Genomic DNA, 25,021 nt, shown 5'->3' with positions numbered 1-25,021 from the left:
CCGAATTTGAAACCGGTGGAAATTATAACTGTCCTTAGCCGCTCGCAAGACTTGTGTTTGCAGATAAATACTTTTCTGGCTACATCTCTTCCCTGCTGATGTGCTTGAAGAATGAGGGTGATCGAGACACATGATTCTTGTTCTGTCTCAGTCCACCGTCAGTCAGGATTGGTTGTAAGTGAATTATAAGAACAGGGCTATTGGCAACCCAGTGCCATGGCCTACAGATACCTTTCCTTTCTCATAAATTGCAGCAAACGCCTGGCTATTCCTGGAAAAACTTGCATGCTCACTCAGTCGCATTCGGGTAAGATTTTTCGAGTGACAGGGAAAGAGGCCACTGGAGACTGCAAGGCGCCTGGTGCCCATCGGAATATGATTGGCATCGTCCCTCCTATGGATTGCAGTGGTGCCGTGGGGGTGCTGTGGGGCAAGGAGGTTAAAGCATATCAGTCTAAGGGGTATCTGGACCAGACGCCCTCCGTCATGGGAAGGAATCCAATCTGTCCATCAAGCTTGTCCTCTGCCTGTGGCCTGGAGATGGTCAGCTCTGTCTAGGGCACAGGCTTCCTAAGTCCCAGGGCGGGACCGATTTTTCTGTGGAATTTCCCCCGTCCCATTTGGTCCGTTGGTAACCCTCTTGGAGGAGCCAGTAGCCCTCATCCACCAGCTCTATTTGCATGGCGCTAGCAAATATTAACCCAGTGGCGCTCAAACCCCCTGGCAAGAGGTATTATCCTGAAACTCGCCTGGAACTTCCTGAAGTTAAGCAGCGAGAGAGGCATTTGTGAGGCCGCTAAGAGAGAAGGGACCCGGCTACCTGGTCCTCTGCCCATACGGCCGCGGACAGGTTTCTTAACCCCTCTGAACCTCAGCGGTCTCATCTGCAATATGGTTTGAGGCTAATAATAGCATGCGTCGCGTATATTTATTGCGGGGGTTAAATGGGACAATCAGTGTGAAGCTTCTAGCACAGATCCCAGCACACGGTAGGTGCTAAATTAGTGTTACTATTACCGGGTCGGCGAGCCAGAGGCTCTGCAGTGGGAGCTGTAGGATCTTGAGTGTCCCAGTCACACCCCAAAGTGCACTTGCATTTCAAGCCCCTGGTGTGGCAATCTTTGTGCCCCAAGAAGAGAGGTGTGGCTTTGATGAACGGCCTTGACTGACTCACGTCGGAGACCAGGTGTCATTCCCCGGGCTTGACTCTTGCCCTGCCACTTCCACGGTGGGATGTTGGGTCATTTGTGCTCTGAACCTCACTATTTCATCTGCAAACTGGGGGTGATAACTTTAACTCTCAAAGGCGCTCCGGGGGATCACGTGTGTACAATCTCTTACGGCCCCTGGACTAGTGTCTGACTCAGAGTAGCAGCTCTATAAACTCCAGAGCCTTTCCTTTATCACTGGAGAAGATGCTAAAAGAGATAGGCCAGAGGAAGTAAAATCAAGGTTGAAGGTACAGTGGCCTTGTGTGGTAATGTTGGACCCCGTGGGCCTAGCGGCGGCCTTGTTCCCCTCCATCTAGATGCTTCCATCTTGAAGGACAACCGTCTCACCTCAGCGTCTGACTATAAATCTTGCCAAGTGCACTGTTACCCAGCCCTGCCCCTCTAGAATAGGATTACAAATTCAGACTTTGTTGCCTTCTCACCATAGGGGAGCACTAGGGACAGTCTTCATGGAGAATTTTAAATTGCAAGGTAATTTTGTTCTTGAGACGGACGGAGGAAATACAAAAATAATCACGCTAAGCCTGTATCCCTTGTAAAGCATTTTTACACATTTGCATTTCGCTTGGGCTGCAGCCTGTGAGCTGTGAGCCCTGTGCTAAGTACTTAACGCCCCGACTCTGTTTCCATAGCTATCACGAGGAGCGACTAACCGTCTTAAGGCTCCAAATGCTTTGGAGCCCCTGGCACGTTGCAGGCCCTGCTAAGTGGTTATCATTGCCATGACTGGCCTGTACTGCGCTGGTTTCCAGAGTGTTCCACTGAGCCTCCTAGAAAGCACGGTGTGGGGTGTCAGGGCCATTGGTGGGGTGGGGTGGGGTGGGGGCTGGGCAAGAACGAGGGCCTAGGGTCTGCCCCTCCTCTCTTCACTCCAGCTCCCACTGGGACACCTCTGCCGTCACCCGTCCTAAATATTGTGATTCTGCCTCAAACAGCGTGGTAGGGGGCGGTCTGAAAACCATCACTCTACTCCCCAAGCACTCACCTTTCCCCTTTGCTGGATGACAACCCAAGATGCAAAGGACAGCTCCACAGATAACGGAGGGGGAACGAGGAGACCTTGGAAACCTGAGCTGAAGTCTGGGTTTTATTCAAACTCTGTAGAACTTTGAGTCTCTGGATCTCTTGCTCTTTGGTTTCTTCATCTGTAAAATGGGTCCACGGTATCTACCCGCTGGGCCTCGCAGGGCTGCTTTGGGATGTGGAAATGCTTCGTAACGGGAGAAGGAAACCACCCACGTGGCCAGATTACGGAGGCTTGCTTACGCTTTGATCTGTCTGCTCTGCCGGGCTTGCAGCCCAAATGTGGTCTTAATTAATATCGGATTTTTGAGAAGCTATCTGAGAGTTGAATACTCTCCCAGGTGTGCGTATCACTCCTCCCCCTCTCCTCCCACAAGCGCCAAGTATTCCCTAACTGTTTATTTCGTCCTGGGAGGTAAGAAGGCAAGGTGTGAAGCTGGGGGCTAGAGTGAATTGCTCAAGGTCACGCGGCTTATAATTAACAGGACTGAGGCTAGAACCAGTTCCTTCTCCCAGATGGGGGCCCCTCCAGCGTGTCAGTGACCGACGAACCACCCTGAAAAGCAGCTGCCGCCTGTGAGCGACAGCCTCCGTCTGTCTCGGCGTTCGTTGGAGTACTTCCCTCAGACTAAATAAGGTCAGCCTGTTCTTCAAAGTACAGGCGACAGACCTGAGCAAAAGCTGTACAAGAATGAGGTGATGTCGCCGGAATTGTCACTGCACCAGGAAAAACCGATCTAGTTACCAAAGCGGGACCCCCCTTTTTTTCCTACTGGCAACAGGAAAAGCCCCATGTGGGCCCCTGAGATGCTTTTTCATTTCATTTACCACATCCTGGGTTTGTGCTAGTCAAATCTGCTCAACCGATACGATCAAAAAAGAAGAAAACACAGGTTTCAAGGCCAGACCTGAGTGTTTCCTGATCGCCATGGCAACGCACAGGTGTACACATTGTGGTTTCTTTCTTTCTCTCTTCCCGGAGACTCGTTCACCAAAAACCACTTGACCTTCCAGAGATGTATAGTGAGATGACGGTTCTGGGGCACACACTGTCCTTTGCTGGAAAGACTCTGTTGGATCCAGGGTTGGGTGGGAACCTAAACAGGCTTCCTCCACCCCCCCCCCCCCCGCCGCTTCCCCTGTTCCCATCACCCCACGAGGAGGCAGGGGTGGGGTCTTTCTTCAGACTGGGGCAACAACCCAAGAGCTCCATTGGGTCAGTCAGGGTGGTGGCTGAGAGATCCTTTTGGACTCTCCTTGGACAGAGCGGATGTAATGGGCCCCCGTCAGTTCAGTGTTGGCTGCCATGATGGGCTCGATGTTCCATGGACAAGAGGCTGAAAGGTCAGGGGGTACAGCCAGGCGCCAAGAAGTTGGGGTGCGTTTCCTTTCTGAGTGCCAAGAGGTGCACAGCTCAGTTGAAAGCAACCCAGGACACATTCTGGAGGAAATTCTCTGGGTATGATGGTGTATGACTATTTTCTCTGCTCATTAAACCCTCACCCACCTCCGGGGCAATTCCGGGAGAGACTGAGTCACCCAAGACTCATGGTCTGCCCTGGGCGGCCAAAGGCAATTCGGCCACTGAGTGTGATTTTGGCCTCATTCAGAAATGGATCCTGAACAATAGATCCTTTCACCAGGCGCCCATCACATGGGCGTCAGGGGATGGGGGAGAGTGACGTGGGGGCAACAGGAAGCCTGCCAGCTTTCTGGCCTGGCGGGCCTGAGTGGCAGCAGGGGCTCTCACAGCTACGAGAGTCCTGGATGGAAACTCGTGGGCTTTGAAGACATCAAACCGTCAAAGAAATGAAGAACAGAATGGTTTCTTCGTGTCCCATTAAGACAGTGGGTTGTGGCTTCATTGGGAACAGCTTGCTCAGGCCTCTTATAAAACCAATTCAGGAGTAAGAGCACTGGACTAGGAGTCAGGAATCTAGCAGCTATGGACCCCGGGGACCTGCTTTTCTCAAAGCTGGCTGGGAGACCCTGCTCAGCCATTCTGGATTTTGTTCGCTCTTGTGTCTCAAGAGAATTTGGTTAGAAGCTGTCTGTTGCCCCACCTGGCTTTAGACATAGATGATCCAATGAGCCATAATGCTTTCCAAAAAAATTGGCCTTTTCTAGCCCTGCTTCTATCAGAGTCAGTTCTGTTGGGTTTGTGAGTTGTGTCATCTTTTTTTTTAGACACGAGCTCAGCCAATCAGAGGACAGAAACAGAATCCTGGCTCTTTCACGATAAACACTCTGAAAATGCAGCTGCCACTGCCCGGAGGCTTGCATGCCACTTACTCCCAGGAGCTCCGTGGAAGTGGCCGCCATCGGCCTGCAGGGCCATGCTCCTGCTTGATTGGCCTGGCATTTTCGTTTGGTCGGTTGAGATTTCTGGGCTGGGCAGAAGACATCCTCAAAATGTTACCAGGACAGCCTGTGGTCTGGTGTCCCAGCCCTGGGCCAACCCTGAGTCCCAAGATCCTCTCTTCATTTGCCCCGCCTGGTGGACCAGAGGCTGTAAAAGGCAAGGGAAGCCTGAGGCTATGGCTCGGGTTGGATTCTCAGCTCCCAGGGGTTTCATGGGGCAGGCACGGGTAGAATCAGAAAGAGGTGAGCGGCCCACTGTTGGGGAAATCCAGTGAACATGGAGACCTCCGAATCTTCTCCCCAGGGAGAGCGTGGACATTCCATTAGGGAGGGCTTCCCCGGAAGCTTTATCGGGTTCTTGAGCCAAGGGCCCTGAATCAAGGGACCTCTGATCTTATAATAATATTCCATAAGCTCAAATTCCTCTTTCCAGAGCTCTCTTTTAGGGCTCATCTCTCCGCACTTTAAAAACCACACAGAAGACAGGTGGCTTCCCGTAGTCAGAGCATTGGCCCCTGCACAGGGTGCCAGTCACACCTCAGTGTAATCAACTGGACCGCCCAGTCTGAAACCAAGCCCCTGCTTATGAGCTCCGGTTACCTGCGTCTTCTCTATGAATCAGTTACCTCCTGCCTAAAACGGGGATAATGATGGTGCCAACCACATAGGATTGTGGCGAGAATTACATGAATTCTGAGGTGTAAATGCTGAAAACCTCGCACGCCGGCCCGCTGCTGGCAGTTCTCTGCATGGCCGTGGGAACTGCACAAGGCATCGGGTCCCAGCAACTGGCCCTATTCCCGACTTCAAGAGAAAGCAACTTCCCCAGACACATAGCCAACTCTGGGACCAAATCAGTAGAAAAAAAATCCTATTCTGCCTTTGGTTTGTAGAACCAAGCGTCTCTGGGCACAGGATGACTGTGTGTCGCCTTCACCTGGGACACAGAAGGGCCGTCACCCTCCCTCGGGAGACCTGACCTCAGAACTGGCCCTATGACAAGGATGCCCATTGTAGACAAAACTTAGACAAAGCCAGCTCCAAAACTGAAAGTTGGTCCCTTGAAACATTTGCTTCTGGGGAAAACAGCAAAGGTTCTCAGAAGCAGATGCTTCGGGTTAAAGACATTTTAAGTGTCCGACAGGGAATTCTCAACAGGGCCCAGCTGGTGAGTCTTGAGATGTCATGTGGGGGATGGACTTGAGAGCTATTCGTTTTTGCACCTCACAAGTCTCCTTGTCCTGAGTGGTGTTGAGGGTAGGACAGAGTATCCACTCATTCATTCATTCATTCATTCATTTGTTCAACATGTGCCTACTCTGTGCAGTGTTGTGCTGGGTACTGGGGACACAGTGATGAGGGAGAGATACAGTCCCTACTGTCATAAAGAAGTTCCAAAATTCCAGCATCTTGGAATCTCTCATTACTGAAGAGACCCTGAAGATAATAGTTTCTTGTTATTCTTTACCTGTTGATGTCATATAGACTTCTCTGAGAAACTAATGGAACCTAGGGATGCTGTCCCACCCAAAACCCTCCATACACACACACACACACACACACACACACACACACACATGCACATACTTGCACACACAGATACATATACACACATAGGCTTGCACATGATTTTGCAGGTTTATAGACACTCCCCTCTGCCCCCAAAGACCAGCTGGTGGATCTGGATGGAAAACCTCTTGTCACTCAGCTCTATCGCTGGTCAGCTGTGTGACCACCCCAATTCGCCCCTCAGGAAGTGGACGTGTGGAGGACAGCAAGCTAGGGAAACATTACACAATGCTCAACTCAGCAGATGGGGTGATGTTTCTACCACTTGGGGAGAGACTGGGGCAAACCAAGAAGCTATTCGTCTCCAGCCTTGCCGTTTCATTTGGCAAGGTTTTGACATGTGTTGGGCCGATTTTACTAGACAGACCTATTTTCCTTGATCTGTGGCTTAGTGGAAAATATAGGTAAGATTAATAGTGTTAGGGGTCAGCTAGGATTTATGCCAAGAATGGATGTATCCCAGAACCCTGCCTCATTGGCAGTATAGCACAGAGGTCGGATCCCTGCCTTTCTCACCTGGATGACTGAGGCAAGTTATTGAACCTAACTAAATTTGTGCCTCAGTTTCCTTGTCTCTAAAACGGGGTTAGCAATAGTGCCTCCTTCGTAGCATTTTTGCGAGAATTAAATTGGCTGAAGTAGATAAGCCCTTAATAGGCATGCCATACCATTGATTCTAATGAAGTCCAAACACCGTATCAAACCCTGAAGGGTTGGGATCTTCAACCCATCGAGGAGAAGACTGAATGTCAGAGAGGAGAAGGAACTACCTAGCCTTATAACCTGGAATGAGTGACCATGTCAGGATTTGAACCCAGCTGTGGGAGGGTCCTCAATAAGCTGAACTACCAACCCGCATGTGAGTCTGGTGCCAGGGAGTACGTTAGACAAGAAGGGCACTCCTACCTCTTCCCCTGTGGCAACGAGATCCCTCTCCATGAGTCCATGACCTCTCTGACCCTCCTATAGTAACGAGGGTTCTGACGGCCCGGGTGGCATTTCTCCCTCCAGAGAGACTCCTCCCTGAATCTGGAAGTGGCCTTGAACAGTAACCGTTGCCCGTTGGGTCTCTCAGAGGGAGGGACTTGGGACAGTTTACTTATTACGTGACACAGGAAATTTATTGGAGACCAGAGGCCTCAACGGAAAACATTCTTGACTTATTTTCAGTTGGAAACGTTTGAGAGATAAAATTGGCCACTCAGCGTTAGCCTTTTGAGTCACAACAGATCCCTAATCACAGAAGTCTCTGTTTTTCGGGAGAGATGCACACACATCTGGGAAGGGCTGCTTCTCTGCAGGAGTTCGTGTTTCTGGTGTGGGTTAAATGCCACTGCCGCCGATGCTGGAGCCCCATCGGGTGACCTGTGGTCCATGGCTACTCACACCTCAGCCTTGCTCTTAACTTCACTTAAACCTTGGAAATATTCTCAGCTATGCGCTGGGAGTCATAGTTGGGAGGTCATAACAAGTTACCTAAATCAGGGTAGGGAGTAGGAGCCTGGTGATTAAGTCCATAGGTGTGCGGTACCAGACTAGTTGGATTTGAATCCCAGCTGCATCATCACTAGCTCTGTGAACCTGGCCATGTTTCCTCCCTTCTCTGTACCTCAGCTTCTGTATCTGGAAAGTGGGGATAATAATATCACCTACCTCGTAGGGTTGGGGGGTTTTTTTGTTTGTTTGTTTTTTTAGTCTTTTTTAACATTCATTTATTATTGAGAGAGTGTGAGCAGGGGAGGGGCAGAGGGAGAGGGAGACAACAGAATCTGAAGCGGGCTCCAGGCTCCGAGCAAGCAGTCAGCACAGAGCCCGACCCGGGGGCTCGAACCCACAAACCACGAGATCGTGACCTGAGCCGAAGTCGGACGCTCGACAGACGGAGCCACCCAGGCGCCCCTTGTAGGGCTGTTTTAAGGACAAAATGAGTTCATGCTCGTAAAGTGTTTAGAGGAGCGTCTGGCATATATCTAAGTGCACAATGCATGTTTGCTACTGTCCTTGCTGTCGGTATTATCAGTATCCTTTGGAGTCATAATTTGGGTTTGCATAAGTGTTAAGGAAGCCTGTTGGAAAGTCTTCATCAATCATTAAAGGATACACAGCCCCGACAGCTTAGTCCCTTTAAGGCAAGAGGGACCCAGAGGGGAAGAACTATAAGCCCTCACGGGGATAGTTGGCTTGAAGTGAAGTTTCGGGCACCGTGTCTGCAATCCCTAGGTGGCTAAAATCCATCAGGATTAGCAGCTGGACCTTGTCTGTTAGATTAAGGTAAATGGAAGCCGTGGAACTTCCAGTCTGCACAGAATTTCTTCTCTCGGCAGCCCTTTGCTGATCCCTGCTGTGTGGCAGGCCCGTGGACGCCTCCCAGTCGAGGACCACTGAAGGCTGAGTTTACCTGTTTCTTCCTGTCTTGGCTGGAAGGACAGACGCACAAAACCACCCGCACCCCCTGCGCTCCGCCGTGCGGACACACACAGCGCATGCGTGTGTTGTCTGGAAGGTCGGGTCGGCAGCCGCATGCGGAACTCAAGGCATTTTATTCAAAAGTCTCAGTTCCTTTTGCATTTGCATGTTCTGGATGCCAGGTGGCAAACTAGAATTAATTTTAATACAACAGAAACTGCCATTCAGCTCCAAACCACCGTCCTTGGTGGTTTATTTTTAACCCGGGAGTGACACGGGCCACCTGGCCAAGTGCTGCCAGGCAGTCGCCCCTCCTGCCGTCTGCTGAAGCCTCCCCCAGGAGCCTCACCTCCAAGGAGTTGGTTGGGAGGCTGTGTTTTACTTTTGTAGGCTGCCGGAAGGGCTGTCACCCCAGCTTCCCCGGTGCGAACGTTGGCTGACAAAGGCCAAAGCTGAAAATGTCAGTGAGAACAAACAATATTTCAAAAGGGCCTTGTGCATTTCCCTCCTCTGTCTTGCCTCATCAGCCAAGTGTTGTGCGAGTGGCTCCAGAAGGACACCAGTCAACCCAGGAAGGAATTAATCACGCAAAAACACATTTCTCCAGTCCACTTAGTTCTGATGCTATTAAGCAGCACCTACGTGCTAATGATACGGAGAGAGAGAGAGAGAGAGAGAGAGAGAGAGAGAGAGAAGCAATTGATATCGGCAGATGTCTTTTCAAAGCTCCATTTCTTGTTTCTTCTTTTAGTATTTTCAGGCTCAGGAAAGCTCATACAGAAATGTTATGGTTACAGACACTGTTCGCCAGTGGTTAGCACCTGCTTCCTGCTCAGAAAGGAGAAAGCGCTTCCTGTCCATCCAGCTCAGTAACACTGATCCTATCTTAGTCCTTACGTAGTCGTCGTTTAGGCGTGCCTCTCCCCCTTAGAGCGCAGATTTGCTCTAGTGACACGAAGGAATCCCAGGGCACACAGCGAAGCAGTTTGGAGGGTGGGTTTGGGTGACACAGACCTGAGCTGGGACTCCAGCCCTACCGTGTAATAGCTGGGCGACTTTGGGAAGGTGTTTCCATTTCCTGAGCTTCGGTTTCCTCGCCTATAAACACTACAGACATGCATACAATTCACCTCTCAGGGTCTGCGGAAGATAATGTAACACGGAACCCCAAAGGTGCTGGGGGTGCGGGGGGACTCTGCAGGAACAGGCCTCCCCCCCACCCCCACACCCCGACCCCGGGCTACTGGCTCAGAACTGCAGACCAAAGCAACTGAGATTCAGGAAGTCAGCTACAGGCTCCAGACAGAAATGCCTGCTTCCTGGGGCCACTTACGTCTCTGAGCCTCAACTTTCTCATGAATGAACGCGCAGAATCTTCTGACCACCTCTGGAGCAGGCCAAGTGAGAGATGGCATCTGAGTTAAAGTCAGTGTTGTCTGAAGCCACACCCGGCCCCTGACTAATGATGTGGTGCCTGGCCTGGCACAGGGGCCACCATGCAGTAGGCCCAGAGGAAGGTAAGCTTCCTCAGGAAAGGACAGCCCTCGAGGCTCAAGGAAGTACGCTTCACCAGGACAGCTACAATGACTTAACCTTTCCGCGTTGGAGTTTACTGAAGTGCAGACCGGGGATAATAACAGTCCTAGAAAAATAATGAGTTTTCTCCTAAGGGGATAGAAGCCTTCTGAGATAGTTACACAGGATCGGGTAGAATCAGGTAATTTTTCAACTCCTTCTTGAGATTTTAGGTTCACGTCTGCCAAATGCACAGAAGCTCTTGGGTTAAATAATTCTTTAAGCAGCTGGTAGCCATTGGGCCTCTATTTTGAATGCCACTGACTCTTGGGAGCCAGCAACTGATCTTGGCTCTATCTGTCAACATGTTGAAAGTGTGTTTCTTAGGAAAGTTTAATGAGTCATTTATTCATTCAGTAAATATTGGTTGAACATCTACTCTCTGGCACACCGTTGTGAGAATTAGAGAAACACTATAAACAGGGAAAAGGCCTTGCTTTTTTTGGAGCCTCCATCACAGGAAGGGTGGATGGATAATAATTAAATGCAAAAATAAATAAACAAGTTGCTGTGGAGGCACAAAAGCAGGGTGAGTGAGGGAGACACCGTGGGCTGGATGACAGTGTTGAGGGAAGTGAGGGGGTGACGTGAAGCCAAACCAAAAATGCCATGATCTAAGAACAGAACATTCCAGACAGAGGGGGTGGCAGATAAAAGTATTCTAAGGTGGCAAAGGGCTCAGTTCCAAAGGAACTGAAGGCAAGCCTTATGGCTGGAGCAGAGTGAGCTACAAAAGGTTAGAGAGGGAGACAGGAGCCAGCTCGTGTAGGTCTTATCAGCCATGATAAGGACATTTATTCTGGGTACGACCAGAAGCCATCGAGGTTGTTAAGTTATGGGAACAATAAATACCACATGATTGGGGGGAAATGCTCATAGTATGAGATTAAGTGGAAAAAAAGACCATCAAATCAAAAACTGTGTATTTAGTACCATTTTTACTATGTAAGTACATAAGTAGACACACCCGCATGAGTGCACACATACACACACACACACACACACACTCAGAAAACTGAAAGAAGATACAGCAAAATATTTAAAGTGTTGGCGATAGTTGGTGGCCTTGCTTTTCCTTCCTTACTTCCCTGAATTTTGTCGGTTTTCTACAAGTTATATGACTTTCATAATCAGAAATAAATCCTGTGCTTTTTAAAAACTTGCTTGTAAAGCAATTGATGGAGAGAAAGTAGAGTGACCCTGCTTTACTGTGTCCGATCTCAGCATTGAGTTGAACGTGTGGTGCTTCGGAAGGCCATGTGAATGTGGAAGACTCTGGCCAGTAGAGGTTTTTTAAGTGAGTCTTTTTTTAAAGTTTATTTATTTTGAGAGAGAGAGAGAGAGAGAGAGAGAGAACCCCAAGCAGGCTCCACACCTTCAGTGCAGAGCCCGACGTGGGGTTCAAAGCCACGAACCATGAGATCGTGACCTGAGCCAAAACCGAGAGTCGGATGCTTAACCGACTGAGCCACCCAGGCGCCCCTTAAATGAGTCTTTTTAACGAATCTACCCTAAAACAAACTTCTTACCCTTCGCAGTAATGTATGCAGAAGTATCTAACATTTCTGTTTCATCCACAGATTTGAATATAACCTGCCGATACGCGGGTGTGTTCCACGTGGAGAAAAACGGTCGCTACAGCATCTCGAAGACGGAGGCTGCTGACCTCTGCAAGGCTTTCAACAGCACCCTGCCCACCATGACCGAGATGGAGGCAGCCCTGAGCATCGGGTTTGAGACCTGCAGGTGAGAGGCGAGAGGGGGCGGGGCTTAGAACCCGGAGGCTCCTCCCTGACGGCTGAAGGATGGTTGTCTGAAGGGTCGGCCCCACCCATTAATTTGGGCAACTCAACCTGGAACCTGTAGGACAACTGGAATTGAAAGCCGGCTAAAGACACCTTTGTGAATCATAGTGGGGTTGCCCGGAGGAGGCCATTAAGGGTCAAGGGTTGGAATCCTCTTGCCTAAAGTGCTTCCACAGCGCTCTCCCGGCTTTGAAGAAGCGTGCAATATCATTGTCGGAACCACAAGAAAACGTAAACCAAATAACAGTGTTTAAAATAAATACGTGCCTGGTGGAGTCCTGGCTCTGCAGACGTGGCTCAAAGCAGAGTCTTTTCCAAACAACTCCCTCTCTCTGTCTCTCTCTTTCTCTCTCTCTCTTTTTCTCTCTCTGTGTCTCTCCGTCTCCCATTTGTTTGTTTCTCTTCTGTGTTGCTCTGGTTTGAGACTGTAAACGAAAGAGCATGGCAATTATTAAGATAGATTATTACACGTGATTGGGAAGTGGTCAGAGGGACCCAGAAGGCCTCCGGAGAGACCTTGTGTGGGACATCACCACGCTCCATGGACCCTTCTGCTGCAGGACGGTCACAGCAGGCAGTGGCCTTCTGCTTCTGAGTTTCCAATGGCCCTGTGGCGAGTGGTACACATTGAAAGCTAGCAGCGGTGACAACCACGGTGAAGTGGTTTGGTCTGGTTTGTTTTCACTAGAAGAGTTCTGGGTAAGCCGAACAACCGCTCTGAAGTCTCCACCCAGCCGGCAGCTTCCCCCTGTTTTTGCAATGTATGTCATTAGGTAACACGCTTCCTCTTTCTCATTATACACACACGTACAAACACAGGCTGCTTTTTAAAAGTCAAGCTGCAGGGGCGCCTGGGTGGCTTGGTCGGTTAAGCGTCCGACTTCGGCTCAGGTCATGATCTCACAGTCCTGAGTTCGAGTCCCGCGTCGGGCTCTGTGCAGACCGCTCAGAGCCTGGAGCCTGTTTCAGATTCTGTGTCTCCCTCTCTCTCTGCCCCTCCCCTGTTCATGCTCTGTCTCTCTCTGCCTCAAAAATAAATAAATGTTTTAAAAAAATTTTTAAATAAATAAATAAATAAATAAAAGTCAAGCTGCAGACGTCTTTATCCAAGCCATGAGATGTGAGTTAAGTACGCCTGTCCGCATCCTTGGCTACAGGGTAACACCCACATTAGGAGTGGGAGCCCAGACTCTCCTGTTGAAAAGGAAAAGGAAAGTCTTGACTCCAAAACTGCACCGATAAGGTAGCCACTCACCACGTGTGGCGGGCTCACTGCAATTCAGTAACATTGAACCCTGGTGCTTCGGTGGCTCTGTCGACATTCAAGTGCTCAGCTAGGACGGATGACTGGGACCTGCTCTATTGGGCAACGCAAATGATAGAACATTTCCATTATCGCAGACAGTGCTACGGAGCAGTACTGCTCTGACAGAAAGGGCAGATGTGCGCAGACATCTGCGTGTGCTCTGAGCAAGGTCTGGGAGAATGGGAAAGCGGAGGAAGGAAGAAGCTTCGCTGACTCCCAAACCCCAGCTGTAGGCTGCAGTGAAGGAAGGCCAATTAGCAGATCCATTTATTCTGTTCCCCCAGGCTAATTGTTTAACTACAGCCCTGGCTAGGCCAGTAGCCTAAAAAAGACTTACGAAGCTGAATTTTGATTGTGAAATACAGGCAAGACATACTTAGGAAACACAGAACTGTTCCCATCTGCTGAAAAGAGGGAGGTTCTTCCCACTCCCACTGGCGAACTGTTGCGCACTTAGGGGTTGGGCGCCCTGCTCCCCACTCGCCCACGTCCCCTCCATGCTCAGACTGCTCCCTGGGTCGATCCTATTACTCCAGTGTCTGGATGAAGCCACTGAGGCTAGGAGAAGTGCCGAGGCTCAAGAAGTGGCCCCAGGGCCACATTGTGTGCGTGGGGAGGAGTCCAGATCCCAGTCCTGCTTCTTCGCCTGAGCCCAGGGCCAGAATTTAATGACCCTCCCCAAGGGCGGACTGCAAGGGGGAGGAAGCAAGGTGCATGGATTTGCTGAGCATTTCTTTCCTCCCTGTGAACAGCAACCTGCTGGGGCAGTATACACACATTTAAATTTTAACATCCCAGCTCATGTACGGTGGGATGCATAAAAGTGGCAGTTGGAATGATGTGGCAACAACTCAGGAATAACTTACAAAGGGAATGCAGATTCTAGAATGTCAGTATTACACAAATCTCCTGAATGTGATGGGGGTGGGGTGGGGAGTAGGCTCACCAAGGATATTGTTAATTAAATTAAAACAAGAAAGAAAGAAAGAAGAAAAAGAAAGAAAGAAAGGAAGGAAGAAGGGAGGGAGGGAGGAAGGAAAGAGGAAAGAAAGAAAAGAGAAAGAGAACGAATGAACGAAAGAAAGAAAGAAAGAGAAAGAAAAAGAAAGAAAGAAAGAGGGATGCCTGGGCGGCTCAGTCAGTGAAGCATCCGACCTCGGCTCAGGTCATGATCTCACAGTTGGTGAGTTCGAACCCCACATGGGGCTCTGCACTGTCAGAACAGAACCTGCTTGGGATCCTCTGTCTGCCTCTCTCTCTGCCCCTCCCCTGTGCGCACTCTCTCTCTCTCTCTCTCTCTCTCTCAAAAATAAATAAACACCCCCCAAAATTTTTTAATTAAAAATAAAAAAGAAAGAAAAAGAAAAACCAAAGGGGCCTAAGAAACCTATCCTTCCACCCGGAGCAGGTATTAAATGTTGCAAAACACATTACCATAATTTCGCTCCGGTAGCTATGAATCAGATTTCTGCCACAGGACAGGTGGCAAGTCTCATAGGCTCCCATAAAACCTTAGCAGCCGCTCTCTTCTGTGTGCCCCGCCCTGATTAGTAGCCTTTCCCAGATATATGGAAACTTGTTAACATTTAATTGCTCTCCCTCTGCCCACCAAGCTCAGGAGTCTTTGGAGAAACCAGTCTGTCCTTTCAGATGGGGAATTAGTCATGCGCTACAGTTGCAACATAGACCTAATGAGCTCTATGTGCTTAGACATTTCAAATTCATGGCCATTTCCGTGGGTCTTGCAGGGCTATGCGCTATGTGCTGTTGCCTCTGGCAGGAAAGATTAAAAGGATCTACGCTGCGCGTTTTAGCCAGCATTGCAGTTTCAGAAACTTGCTGGATTTAACTTCACCCTCTTTGTCCTACCTCCCCTGCCCCGCCGCCACCCTCTTCTCAGCCCACATCTCATTTTGAGGCATTTTCCCTTCCGGACAGATTGTGTAGTGAGTATTCAGCTTCTGCGATGCGGATCCAAGAGGCCCGGGTGCTGTCTGTTGTATCCAAAGGGGCCTCCAGCTCTGACCTGCTCCCCTGCTCCTGGAAACATCCTGGTAGGGGCAGAGGGGCCTTATGCACTTCCCTGACTGTGCTGCCTCTGGAAAATTCCCGAGCTAAATGAGGCACCGCTATCTACTTACTTAATCACTATTACTCCCATTTTAATGACAGTCAATTTACTTCCACTGGCAATGAAATTATGCCTGGGATGCTCGTGAGGCAAAATGTACTGTGTTCCTAGCATATAAACAGGGCTTTGTGTTTGCAGTAATGGAGTCTGGAGCAAGGGAATCACAGGAAAAGGTGAGGCGGGGAAGGAAGGGGTGGGGGTGGGGGAAATAGGCAGTTTTGACATTCGCGGGCTGATGCGAAGAGCCACCTCGTCCCATCCTTTGGGGGCTGGTGATTTGATGTGTTTCCTGGAAAATGGAAAGGTGATGGAGAGCTGGAGTGGAACTCACATCATATAAAGTGGTCGTTCTTCCCTCTTCGGCGACTCAGGCTTCCCTCCGCCTGTTCGAACGGACTTGCGGCTGCTGCCCACAGATTTTATCTGAGAACAGGTTTTTCCTTCCTGCCTCTTTCTTTTTCAAAGCTCTGTATAGAGCTCTAAATAAAGTCAGCCGTGTCGATCCCCTCCATTCTCCCTCTGCTGTTGTTTTTGGATTTCGTACAACTCAGTTGTTGAAACGTCTGCCGTCCCCAGGGGTGAATTGAACGAGGCGGTGCAGCGTGTGAGATGTCACGTGATGGTGTGTTCTGAAACCCCCGTCGCTGCCTTGCAGGTGGATGACCTCTTGCTTGTCTCTTGCAGGTACGGGTTCATAGAAGGTCACGTGGTGATCCCCCGTATTCACCCCAACTCCATCTGTGCCGCGAACAACACCGGGGTGTACATCCTCACATCCAACACCTCCCAGTATGACACGTACTGCTTTAATGCTTCAGGTTGGTTCCGAGTGGATCGTCTCTGCGCTTGGGGTTGCTTCGGGCATGCGGGCCTTCGGCAGTGTAGCTGACAGTAATTCAGTCTTGGCTGAAGTGGGGGGGGGGTCATGTGGCTTCCCCTCACATAACAGATGTTCACTGAGTATCTCCACAGCAGAGACAAGATGCCTATCTCCAGGGTGCTGACTTTCTAGGCAGGGAGGCCAACAGGAAACAGAGAGATAGTAAATACCTTAAGTGATGGGAGAGAGTGGCGAGTGCTCTAAAAAGGAAAGCAGAGCGGGAAGCTTCAGAGTGCTAGGGGAGCTTTGGTCTGAGAAGGTGGCCAGGGAAGGTGCCTGTGAGGAGGTGCATTTGGGGGAGCCCCAGCTGGAGTCAGGGAGGAAAGCCAGGGGCAGGGGGGACAGCCAGTGCAAAGCCAGGTGTCGGGGAGCATGGTGGCTTATTCTGAGGACGCCAAGGTGGCCAGGGTGGATAAAGCCCCGCTAGCAGAAGCGAGAATGCCAAGGAATGAAGTCAGGGGGGTAGACAGGGGCCAGATCACACAGGGCCCTGCAGGCCATGGTAAAGAATGTGGATTTTACTAGGTTCACGTGATGGAAAGTCATTGCGGGGTTTTGAATAAAGAAGTGACATGAATCTAATGAGAGCGTTGGTGTATGAGCCAAATGGCTTAGCTCAGAGGTATTTATTATATGTTGGGGCTGTAGAGAAAGCTGGGAGGATATACTGTAAGCCTTTGACCTTCTTGAGTTTCCTTTCCCAACAATTGAGAGCCTGACAACTGGAGAATGAGAGCGCCAAGCTACGACGTGCACGCTGGGCTGCTGGCCAGGCCCCTCTCCCTGTCTAAGGGACCTCCTTCCAACCACTGGCCTAGAAACATGCTCATAAGTCTAATTCAGGCTCCAGCAAAATTCAAAAATTCCATGCATCGTGTATTTTCAGCGTCTTTTGAGAAGGGTCAAAAACATAAATGTCAAATTTTGAATGCCGACAATGAAACATTGATCGATTACTTACTTCTCAGACTGGGCGTTCTGTCCCTTAGAAAGGTTTTAGATTGTGTGAAAGGAAGATGGAACCACAAGATAAACCCCATAAACACGTCTTCCTGGCATATCGGTTCTCCTTAAAGATGGGAAGGAGGGCTGAGTTAAATTAGCTGGACAGTGGTTAAAGACAGTATCTGTCGGAGACAAATACAGATTATTATACGATGACTGAAGACGTTGTTTGCATGAGACAAACACAGATGTCATATATGGTAGTAGAATATCAAATCTGCATGGATTTTAAATTTTTTTTTTTCAACGTTTATTTATTTTTGGGACAGAGAGAGACAGAGCATGAACGGGGGAGGGGCAGAGAGAGAGGGAGACACAGAATCGGAAACAGGCTCCAGGCTCTGAGCCATCAGCCCAGAGCCCGACGCGGGGCTCGAACTCACGGACCGCGAGATCGTGACCTGGCTGAAGTCGGACGCTTAACCGACTGCGCCACCCAGGCGCCCCAGAATCTGCATGGATTTTTAAGTGCAAGTGGAAGCATCAAAATAATTGTGAGATTACGTCAGTAGCTTTCACTCTCCGGCCACCCACTGTGGCGTGACCAGTCGGGATCCGAGTGGGAAGTCGAAGGAGAAGTCTAGACTTTAGGAGAAAGAGAAAGTTTCGGGGTTGAATAGTTGAAATGGAGTGTGTGAAGCCAGTAAAATTATGTCAAATACATGCAGGTCCCTAAGCCTGTGGGAGGGACACTCAAAACACAGAGGAGAAGACCGAAGAGTGTTTTCTCTTCCCTGGTATATGAGCGAAGGGTGCGAATGAAGTTCAACCAAAAAGAGGAGAGTCCAAATGAGGCTAAACAGTACATGGCCCATACCCCGTTCCCACATTCAAACCCACACCGTCCGTCTGATGACACGATGGTGAGAAAACCCACGTGCAAATAAAGGAGAAATAGACACAAAGCCACATGTGGCCTAGCTAGCTTATTTTATTGCCAGAGGGCTTTGGGAAGACGTTGTGTTTTAGATGAAGGGGTTGGTCACATGGGACAGGGCTGGCATGGGACTGCATACTCCAGAGTCTCTGGGTCCTGCCTGTTTCTTCTCCCACCGAATCTTGTCAAGTGAGTGTATGCCATAGATTATGTTGTTGCATATCCACATTGTCTCACCCGTTTGACGAGTTAGTATCGCTTGCTGGAAAGAACCTGAACTCAAAAGGCTAGAAGCTCGCACTGTTTTATTGCCTGGAATTGCAGCCATCTAGACAAGTTACTACGGAGACTTCTCTCCCTGCCCTTATTTTTGCCTGTAAGGATGGGCCTATCCTCAGAGAAGAGAGTGAACAGTACTAATGAACTTTCGTCTTCTTTGCGGGGGAGGCGGTAGTCCAGCTGAAAAGTTGGAGAAGTTCAGGGAGTGTGTGCATACGAAAATGGTTGTAGCAAAGTAGTCAAGGTTAAGGGGAAGATTTCCTCTTCTCTTATCCAAATTTACTTAATGTAGATAGGCTGCTTTTATACGTTTTTCCTTAAGTTTTTGGTTGTTGTTTTGTTTTTAAATGTTTATTTATTTTGAGAGAGAGAGAGAGGGCACGAGTTGGGGAGGGGCAGAGAGAGAGAGGGAGACAGACAATCTCAAGCAAGCTCCAAGCTGTCAGCACAGAGCCCGATGTGGGGCTCGATCCCACAAACCTCGAGATCATGACCTGAGCTGAAATCAGGAGTGGGACACTTCACCGAATGAGCTACCCAGGTGGCCCAGTTTTCCTTTAAATTTTAAAAAGAGTATTTATCGATCCACTATATGTACCCAGTACTCTGCTGGGCAAGTCGAGTGAGAAAGAACCAGTGGCCATATTTCTTGTCTTGGGAGGTTATTTCGTTGAAGTGATAAAACAAAACAACAAAAAAAAAGAAGCTGGAGAAGATTGTTTATCTCAGGAGAAAGTCTAAATGTCTTGGTTTAGAGTCAGTTGAAAGAGGGGCTAAGGGGACTATGGGTCTTGATAACCTTCTGTTCTATGCAGGGATCTCATTGGAAAGGTCCTTGAATCCAGCCTAGCTGGAGAGTTGCCAGCAGCTAGTCAAGACCCAATGATGTGATCCCCCACAAGACCCTTTTGGTCTACAGGGACCAAATCCAGCTCAATCTTAGCAGATCGCTTCCGTGTGCTTACAGTTTCAGCAGCAGTTTTATAAAAGATGGCCTGTGGGTTACAAATGAAAATAAGGCAGACCCTGGGAAGGCTGCATGATTCTTATTTTTATTGCCTTCTCTCTCAGGAAGGCCCAGCACAAGCATGGTGACTTTTGTGTTAACAGCCCAGAGAACTGACTTGAATTGGTCCATTTTTTAAGTTTGCCTCCAGTAAAACACCCCATTCTTTTTTGAAGGAGGGATTTAGGAGAAGATTCTACATTCCTCTGTCTCTTCGCTCTTTCATCCATTCAACAAGTACTTACTGGATATCTAGAGTATATCAGGCATTGAGGAAGATGTCTTTCTACCTGGCACTGAGTCATTGGCCGGATGGAATAATTAACATTTCTCTTGGCTGTTTTGCTGCAGTGGAGGCAAAGTTTAGAGAGGCAGCCCACCAGGAAGCCCACCCCAGAGTCTTTCTAACGACCCCTTGGGTTCAGGAAAGGCTCACCAGGCCTGATTCTCCCAGCAGTGCAGTGCTCATTAAACAGAATAAAAAACTGTCAGTGACGCTCTGCTGTCTGACAGGGGAGCGTGAAGGTATTAATTGCACATTTGGGTCACCATTCATCCTAGTGTGCTCGGCAGATTTGATATTCTTTATAAAAGTTAAGGTGAACTAGAGCATGAAGAGGCTCCGTTTGAACAAATGCTCTAATGATTTACAAAACTGTCTTGGTGTTTTTTTTACATCGTGCCCCGGTCTATTACAACCCAACTCCTAGAAGTTCCTTCCCAGGGCAGTGCTGTTGTGTTTGAATTTGGGGAACGTCGTTCCATCCCTGTCATTAAGAGGTCATAATCCAAGGCTGTTTCCAGATTTGTGCAAGTGACAGTACCAGAAGCATCCATGGGGCACCTGGGTGGCTCCGTCAGTGGACTGCCTGACTCTTGCTTTCGGCTCTGGTCATGATCCCAGAGTCATGGGATCGAGCCTCGTATCAGGCTCCATGCTGAGCATGGAGCCTGTTTAAGCTTCTCTCTCTCTCTCTTTCTGTCTCTCTTTCTGCCCCCTCCCCCACTTGAGTGCTACCTCCCTCCCTCCTTCCCTCCTGGCTTCCGTCCCTCCCTCCCTCCCTCTTTCTCTCTAATAAAATAAATAAATAAAATTTTGAAAATTAAAAAAAAGAAACATCTCACAGGTCCAGCCAGTTTCTGGTGGCGTTACCACAACAGACAGGGTAGATACTCTTCAAGATCTCCCAGGTTGGCTATCTGTCCTGATTTTCAGATGAGGAAATCCTTGGGAAAATTATTTGAAAGCTGTAAAAATCTAAAGAAGTATTGTTATTGTCCCCCATGACCTTGTGAATTCCTCAAAAGCAGAGACAGGAACATGTTCATCTTTTTGCTCTTTTTAAAAAACCCATCACACGAGTAATGTTTAAAATGAATAAATGAACTGATATTTCTAAAACTTTTTAAAAAATATTTCTTACGGCGTTGCCATTCCGGGTTTATCTAAACATTTCTTGACCTGTTTATAACGGCAGTCCATTTGGAGAGTTAACATCTTAGGTGTGTTTCCTGGAAGAATGGGCCTGTGAGAAATTACCTTGGCATTTCCTCTTTCGTTCATTCAACAAATATTTATTAAGTGCCTTTCTGACCGATCACACATAAATGTTCTGCCCAAGATAGCTAAGGTCACTACACATCGCGTAGAACTTACATATTTCTATGGAGCAGGGGTTAGGGGTTGGGAGATGTGCCCTGAACAACCATCAGGTAAAATGAACAAGATAATCTGAGAGAGAAGAATCCAGAAGAGCTGCAAGCAAATGTGTGATGGTGGTGTATGTAGGGGATTGGTAAAGGGCTGGCTGACATTGGACAGTGAGGAACAGCCTTACTGAGGAGGTGACTTTCTCTGAGACTCTCTTCTGAGAAATCTTTTACTTAGCCTTTACAAGAATGGCTTTTCCTAAAACCTGTTTTGTTTTTTTTCCAGTTGAACATACAAAGGCATCCCCTTTACCTGTAGGAAAAGATGTTTCTGGGGTTGGGAAGCAACCAAACCTTGTTTTGTTCAACTTGTGTTTCTGTCCAATGTTATGAGTACCCATTAATTTATGGCAGGACACTTAAAATATTTATAACAGCCTTCCTAGTGATAGCAGTCTTCCTACCTCCATCCATCCATCCATCCATCCATCCATTCATCCATCCATCCACCCGTCCCTTTCTTTGTCTTTTCTAAGAAGCAACTCTAGGGAGAAACCAACCTAACAAATAAGCTTCCATTTTGGGCACAGGTGCATGCATGCACACATACACACAAACGGATCCAAACTTCCTACAATAGCACAGCCAGTTCAAAGTTCTCTGAGTTTTTAGAGCTCAATACAAAGTCTAGTTACCAAATAGAGCATTTGGGCATAAATGGAACAGCTGGTTAAGGCATTCTTCGATCTTGTTTTTTTAGGGCTTAGGTATGCAGGGTGGAATTTTCAGTGGGCTTTACACAGTGTTCTCAGAGAGCTACTTAGTAATGTCTCTAGGTGGTTAGGAGTATCCAAGGTACAGTCAGAAATCTTTATTCCTGAAGAAGAGGGGAAAGTAGAAGATAAGATGGAGGACAAAGAAGAAGAAGCCAGGGTGCCCGGGTGGGATATGGCAGCACACTGGTCTCAGGAAATAGTCTGGGCACCTAGACCAATGGTGGACAACCTACCTCATTAGCTATATGTTGAGAAGAAGTCTAGACAGAGTAGGCACTTAAGGATCCAGCTAAGTTAATCAACACATCTGTGCATCAAGAAGCCACTGAAGATTCATTTGTTTTGGAATATTTTTTTTTAACTTATTTTTTATTTTTTTAAATTTACATCCAAATTAGTTAGCATATAGTGCAACAATGATTTCAGGAGTAGATTCTATCAAGTAAATTCTTGGTGCTTATTTTAATGTATGTATTCTCATGCTGGTCACGTTGATAAACATTTGGTTATATTGGTCTGTCCTGTGTTTCCAGATTTCTATAGAGTATTGGGATCGCATATGATTTTTTCATTATAGTTCACACTTCTTTATTAAAAAATGTTTTTACACTGTTCCCATATTACTTTTATGAGTAAAAGTTCATTTATATGTTTATTTATTTTGAGAGAAAGTGCATGTGTGGGAGGGCAGAGAGGGAGGGAGAGAGAGGATCCTAAGCAGGCTCCGTGCGTCAGTGCAGAGCCCGACACGGGACTCCATCTCACAAACTGTGAGATCATGACCTGAGCTGAGATCAATGCTTAACCAACTGAGCCACCCCAGCAACCCCCCCCCCCGACATTACTTCTATAATAACACACTTAAGAAGTAATTTCTAATCGATGCCTCATTCCAGAAGGACCATGTCTATCTTATCTACCATAATACCCCCAGCCTTCCGCAACACTTGATGGAGAACATACATATGTGTTTGTTTAATGAACGAATCCGTTAGGGTGGAAAGAGGAACAAGTAAGCTTCCCAAAATGTATGAAGGTAAATAAAAATGGAAAATGCATCACAAAGGTCAGGGAAGTTCCTAGGAAACTTAATCAAGTTTCAGAAAAAGAAAATTATTTAGTTCACTTATATGCGAAATCTAAAAACCAAAGGAACACGCAAACAGAAACGGACTCGTAAATACAGAGAACAAATTGATGGTTGCCAGAGGGGAGAAGGGTGGGGGATGGGTGGGGATGGGTGAAACAGGTGAAGGGGAATTAAGAGGTACAAACTTCCGGTTCTAAAATAAGTAAGTCATGGTGATGGAAAGTATGATATAGGGTATGGTACAGGGAATACAACTAACATTGGAGTAACGTTGAAAGGTGACAGATGTCATGGTGAGCGCTGAGTAATGTGTAGACTTCTTGAATCACTATGTTGTACACCTAAAACTAATGTGACATTGTATGCCATCTACATTTCAATAATAAAAAAAGAGAATTATTTCAGAAAATGTTTAATAAAACCCCATACTAACCAACAGAAATCAGTTCTGCTCATAGTTCTTACTGTTCTCTTGCCTTTTTTCTTTGCTACCCCACAGCTCCGCCTGGAGAAGATTGTACATCGGTCACACACCTGCCCAATGCCTTTGAAGGACCAATTACCATAAGTACGTACCTCTTCGAACCTTCATTGAGTTTCTCCATTCTTGGGAAAGGGGTCAGATGCATTTTCTGTGTTTCACATTTGAGCAGAATAGTTGTTTCCCTCGGCCAGGGTCACTGGCTGTGATTCACTGGCCCTTCCCCTTCTCCTGCAGTGGCTTGAAACTACAACTTGGTTGACCCCAACACATTGTTCCTCAAACTGCAGTCATTCGAAAACCACTTTCTTTTTGACGCCTCTGTGTACACAGAACGATCATTCCCTTGATATTTTGCGTTTAATCGGTCCATTCTTTTCTACTTAAACTATGTTCGTTTAAAAAAAAAAAATACCTGAAAATGGAAAACCCAATTCTTGATCGTAAGTAGAAGGTATCCTTAAACATATGCTTAAAATGCGGGACAAATTAGGTCGCGTTCTTAAATTCTAGCTGCTGAGGGTTCTGAGTCTGAGCTGTGTTCTTTCTCATAGAAGAGGATTAGTAAGTCTCAGGGGGAGAGGCATTCCAGCCCCCTAAATTTTGTTTAATGGTAGTATGAAAGATAATTATAAAGGGCGTAGATTTCCTGGTAGGGGTTTCAACATTATTTATACCACACCCACCTAAACTCATCTCGATTACCCCAAGAAGGAGGCGTCTGGCACTGTACGAGAACAGAAAATCTCAACCAAAATTTTCAGAGCGGTCAACTTATTAACCCCGACCTTCTGGCCTCTGAACCTCATTTTTTGGGGGAAGCGTCATAATGTTGAGGAGGCCTGGTTTCTGCCTCCTAAGGACCAGACCCCTCAGTGTACAAGGGAACAGTGGTGGCAGTGGCAGAGGGCTGAGAATTCTTCCTGGCCGCGCCCATCCAGCCCCGCACTGTTATATAGAAAATTGTCCCTGACCTGTGCCTCAGGGAAGGAAAGGGAGGCCCGCACAGTGAGATGTGCTGTCTCAGTCAGGCTTGGTCTAGTTCCTTACCACCTGGGTGATCTTAAAGGAAGGACTTACTGTCTCTGAGCCTCAGTCTTCTCATCTGGATAATGGAACAACAGGTGAGATTTGAAAAGAAAGTGAAGAAAGGTAATATGTCTAATGTGTGCTTGGCCCATAGTCACGTTCAATAAACGTCCCACTTCCTTGGTGCTCACCAATGCCTTTCAAAGTCCAGACCTATCCGAGTTGCGTCATATTTTCTGATCAAATCTTCATTTGCAGAGATTATCGGGCTGTTCGAGACTTTGGAATATTTTTTAATTTATGTTTTACTGATAGTTCCACTTGGGCAAGCCAGATAGGTGGACAAAAGGAACATTGAGTCCAGGGCAATATAGCAGAAAATAATTTCAGCTAAATGCACACTTGTGCGGTGAGTGGGCCGGACTTGACAAAGGCAGCCAGTCTTTTTCAGGGGAACAATGAAGGAAATCATTCTTGCATTTTCTCCTCCTGTCTATTCTAGGCATTGCCTTGTTGAAATCAAAGATTTTGAGCTTTATA

General features: G+C 47.8%; 1 protein-coding gene and 1 long non-coding RNA gene across 16 annotated transcripts in view; one reads left to right on the top strand and one right to left on the bottom strand.

Moving 5' to 3' along the window:
• The window catches only part of CD44 (CD44 molecule (IN blood group)), a 91,191-nt gene that overhangs the window by 24,532 nt on the left and 41,638 nt on the right, over nt 1–25,021 (top strand). For all 15 annotated transcript variants that reach the window (XM_086677688.1, XM_086677690.1, XM_086677686.1 and 12 more), the window contains exons 2-4: nt 11,747–11,912; nt 16,093–16,226; nt 23,471–23,539. In XM_086677688.1, coding sequence (XP_086533814.1) covers nt 11,747–11,912; nt 16,093–16,226; nt 23,471–23,539 — 369 coding nt within the window. The remainder of the gene's footprint in view (nt 1–11,746; nt 11,913–16,092; nt 16,227–23,470; nt 23,540–25,021) is intronic.
• LOC147576552 (uncharacterized) lies at nt 11,086–12,706 on the bottom strand. Its single transcript, XR_015240904.1, has 2 exons — nt 12,488–12,706; nt 11,086–12,396 (listed from the first exon to the last, which is right to left on the bottom strand). It is a non-coding gene; the product is annotated as an uncharacterized LOC147576552 (long non-coding RNA).

Source organism: Puma concolor, chromosome D1 (genome assembly GCF_028749965.1).
Source record: "Puma concolor isolate L17-30 chromosome D1, mPumCon1.1.hap2, whole genome shotgun sequence".
Classification (NCBI taxonomy): Eukaryota; Metazoa; Chordata; class Mammalia; order Carnivora; family Felidae; genus Puma; species Puma concolor.
This window is presented reverse-complemented; position numbering and strand designations above follow the sequence as displayed.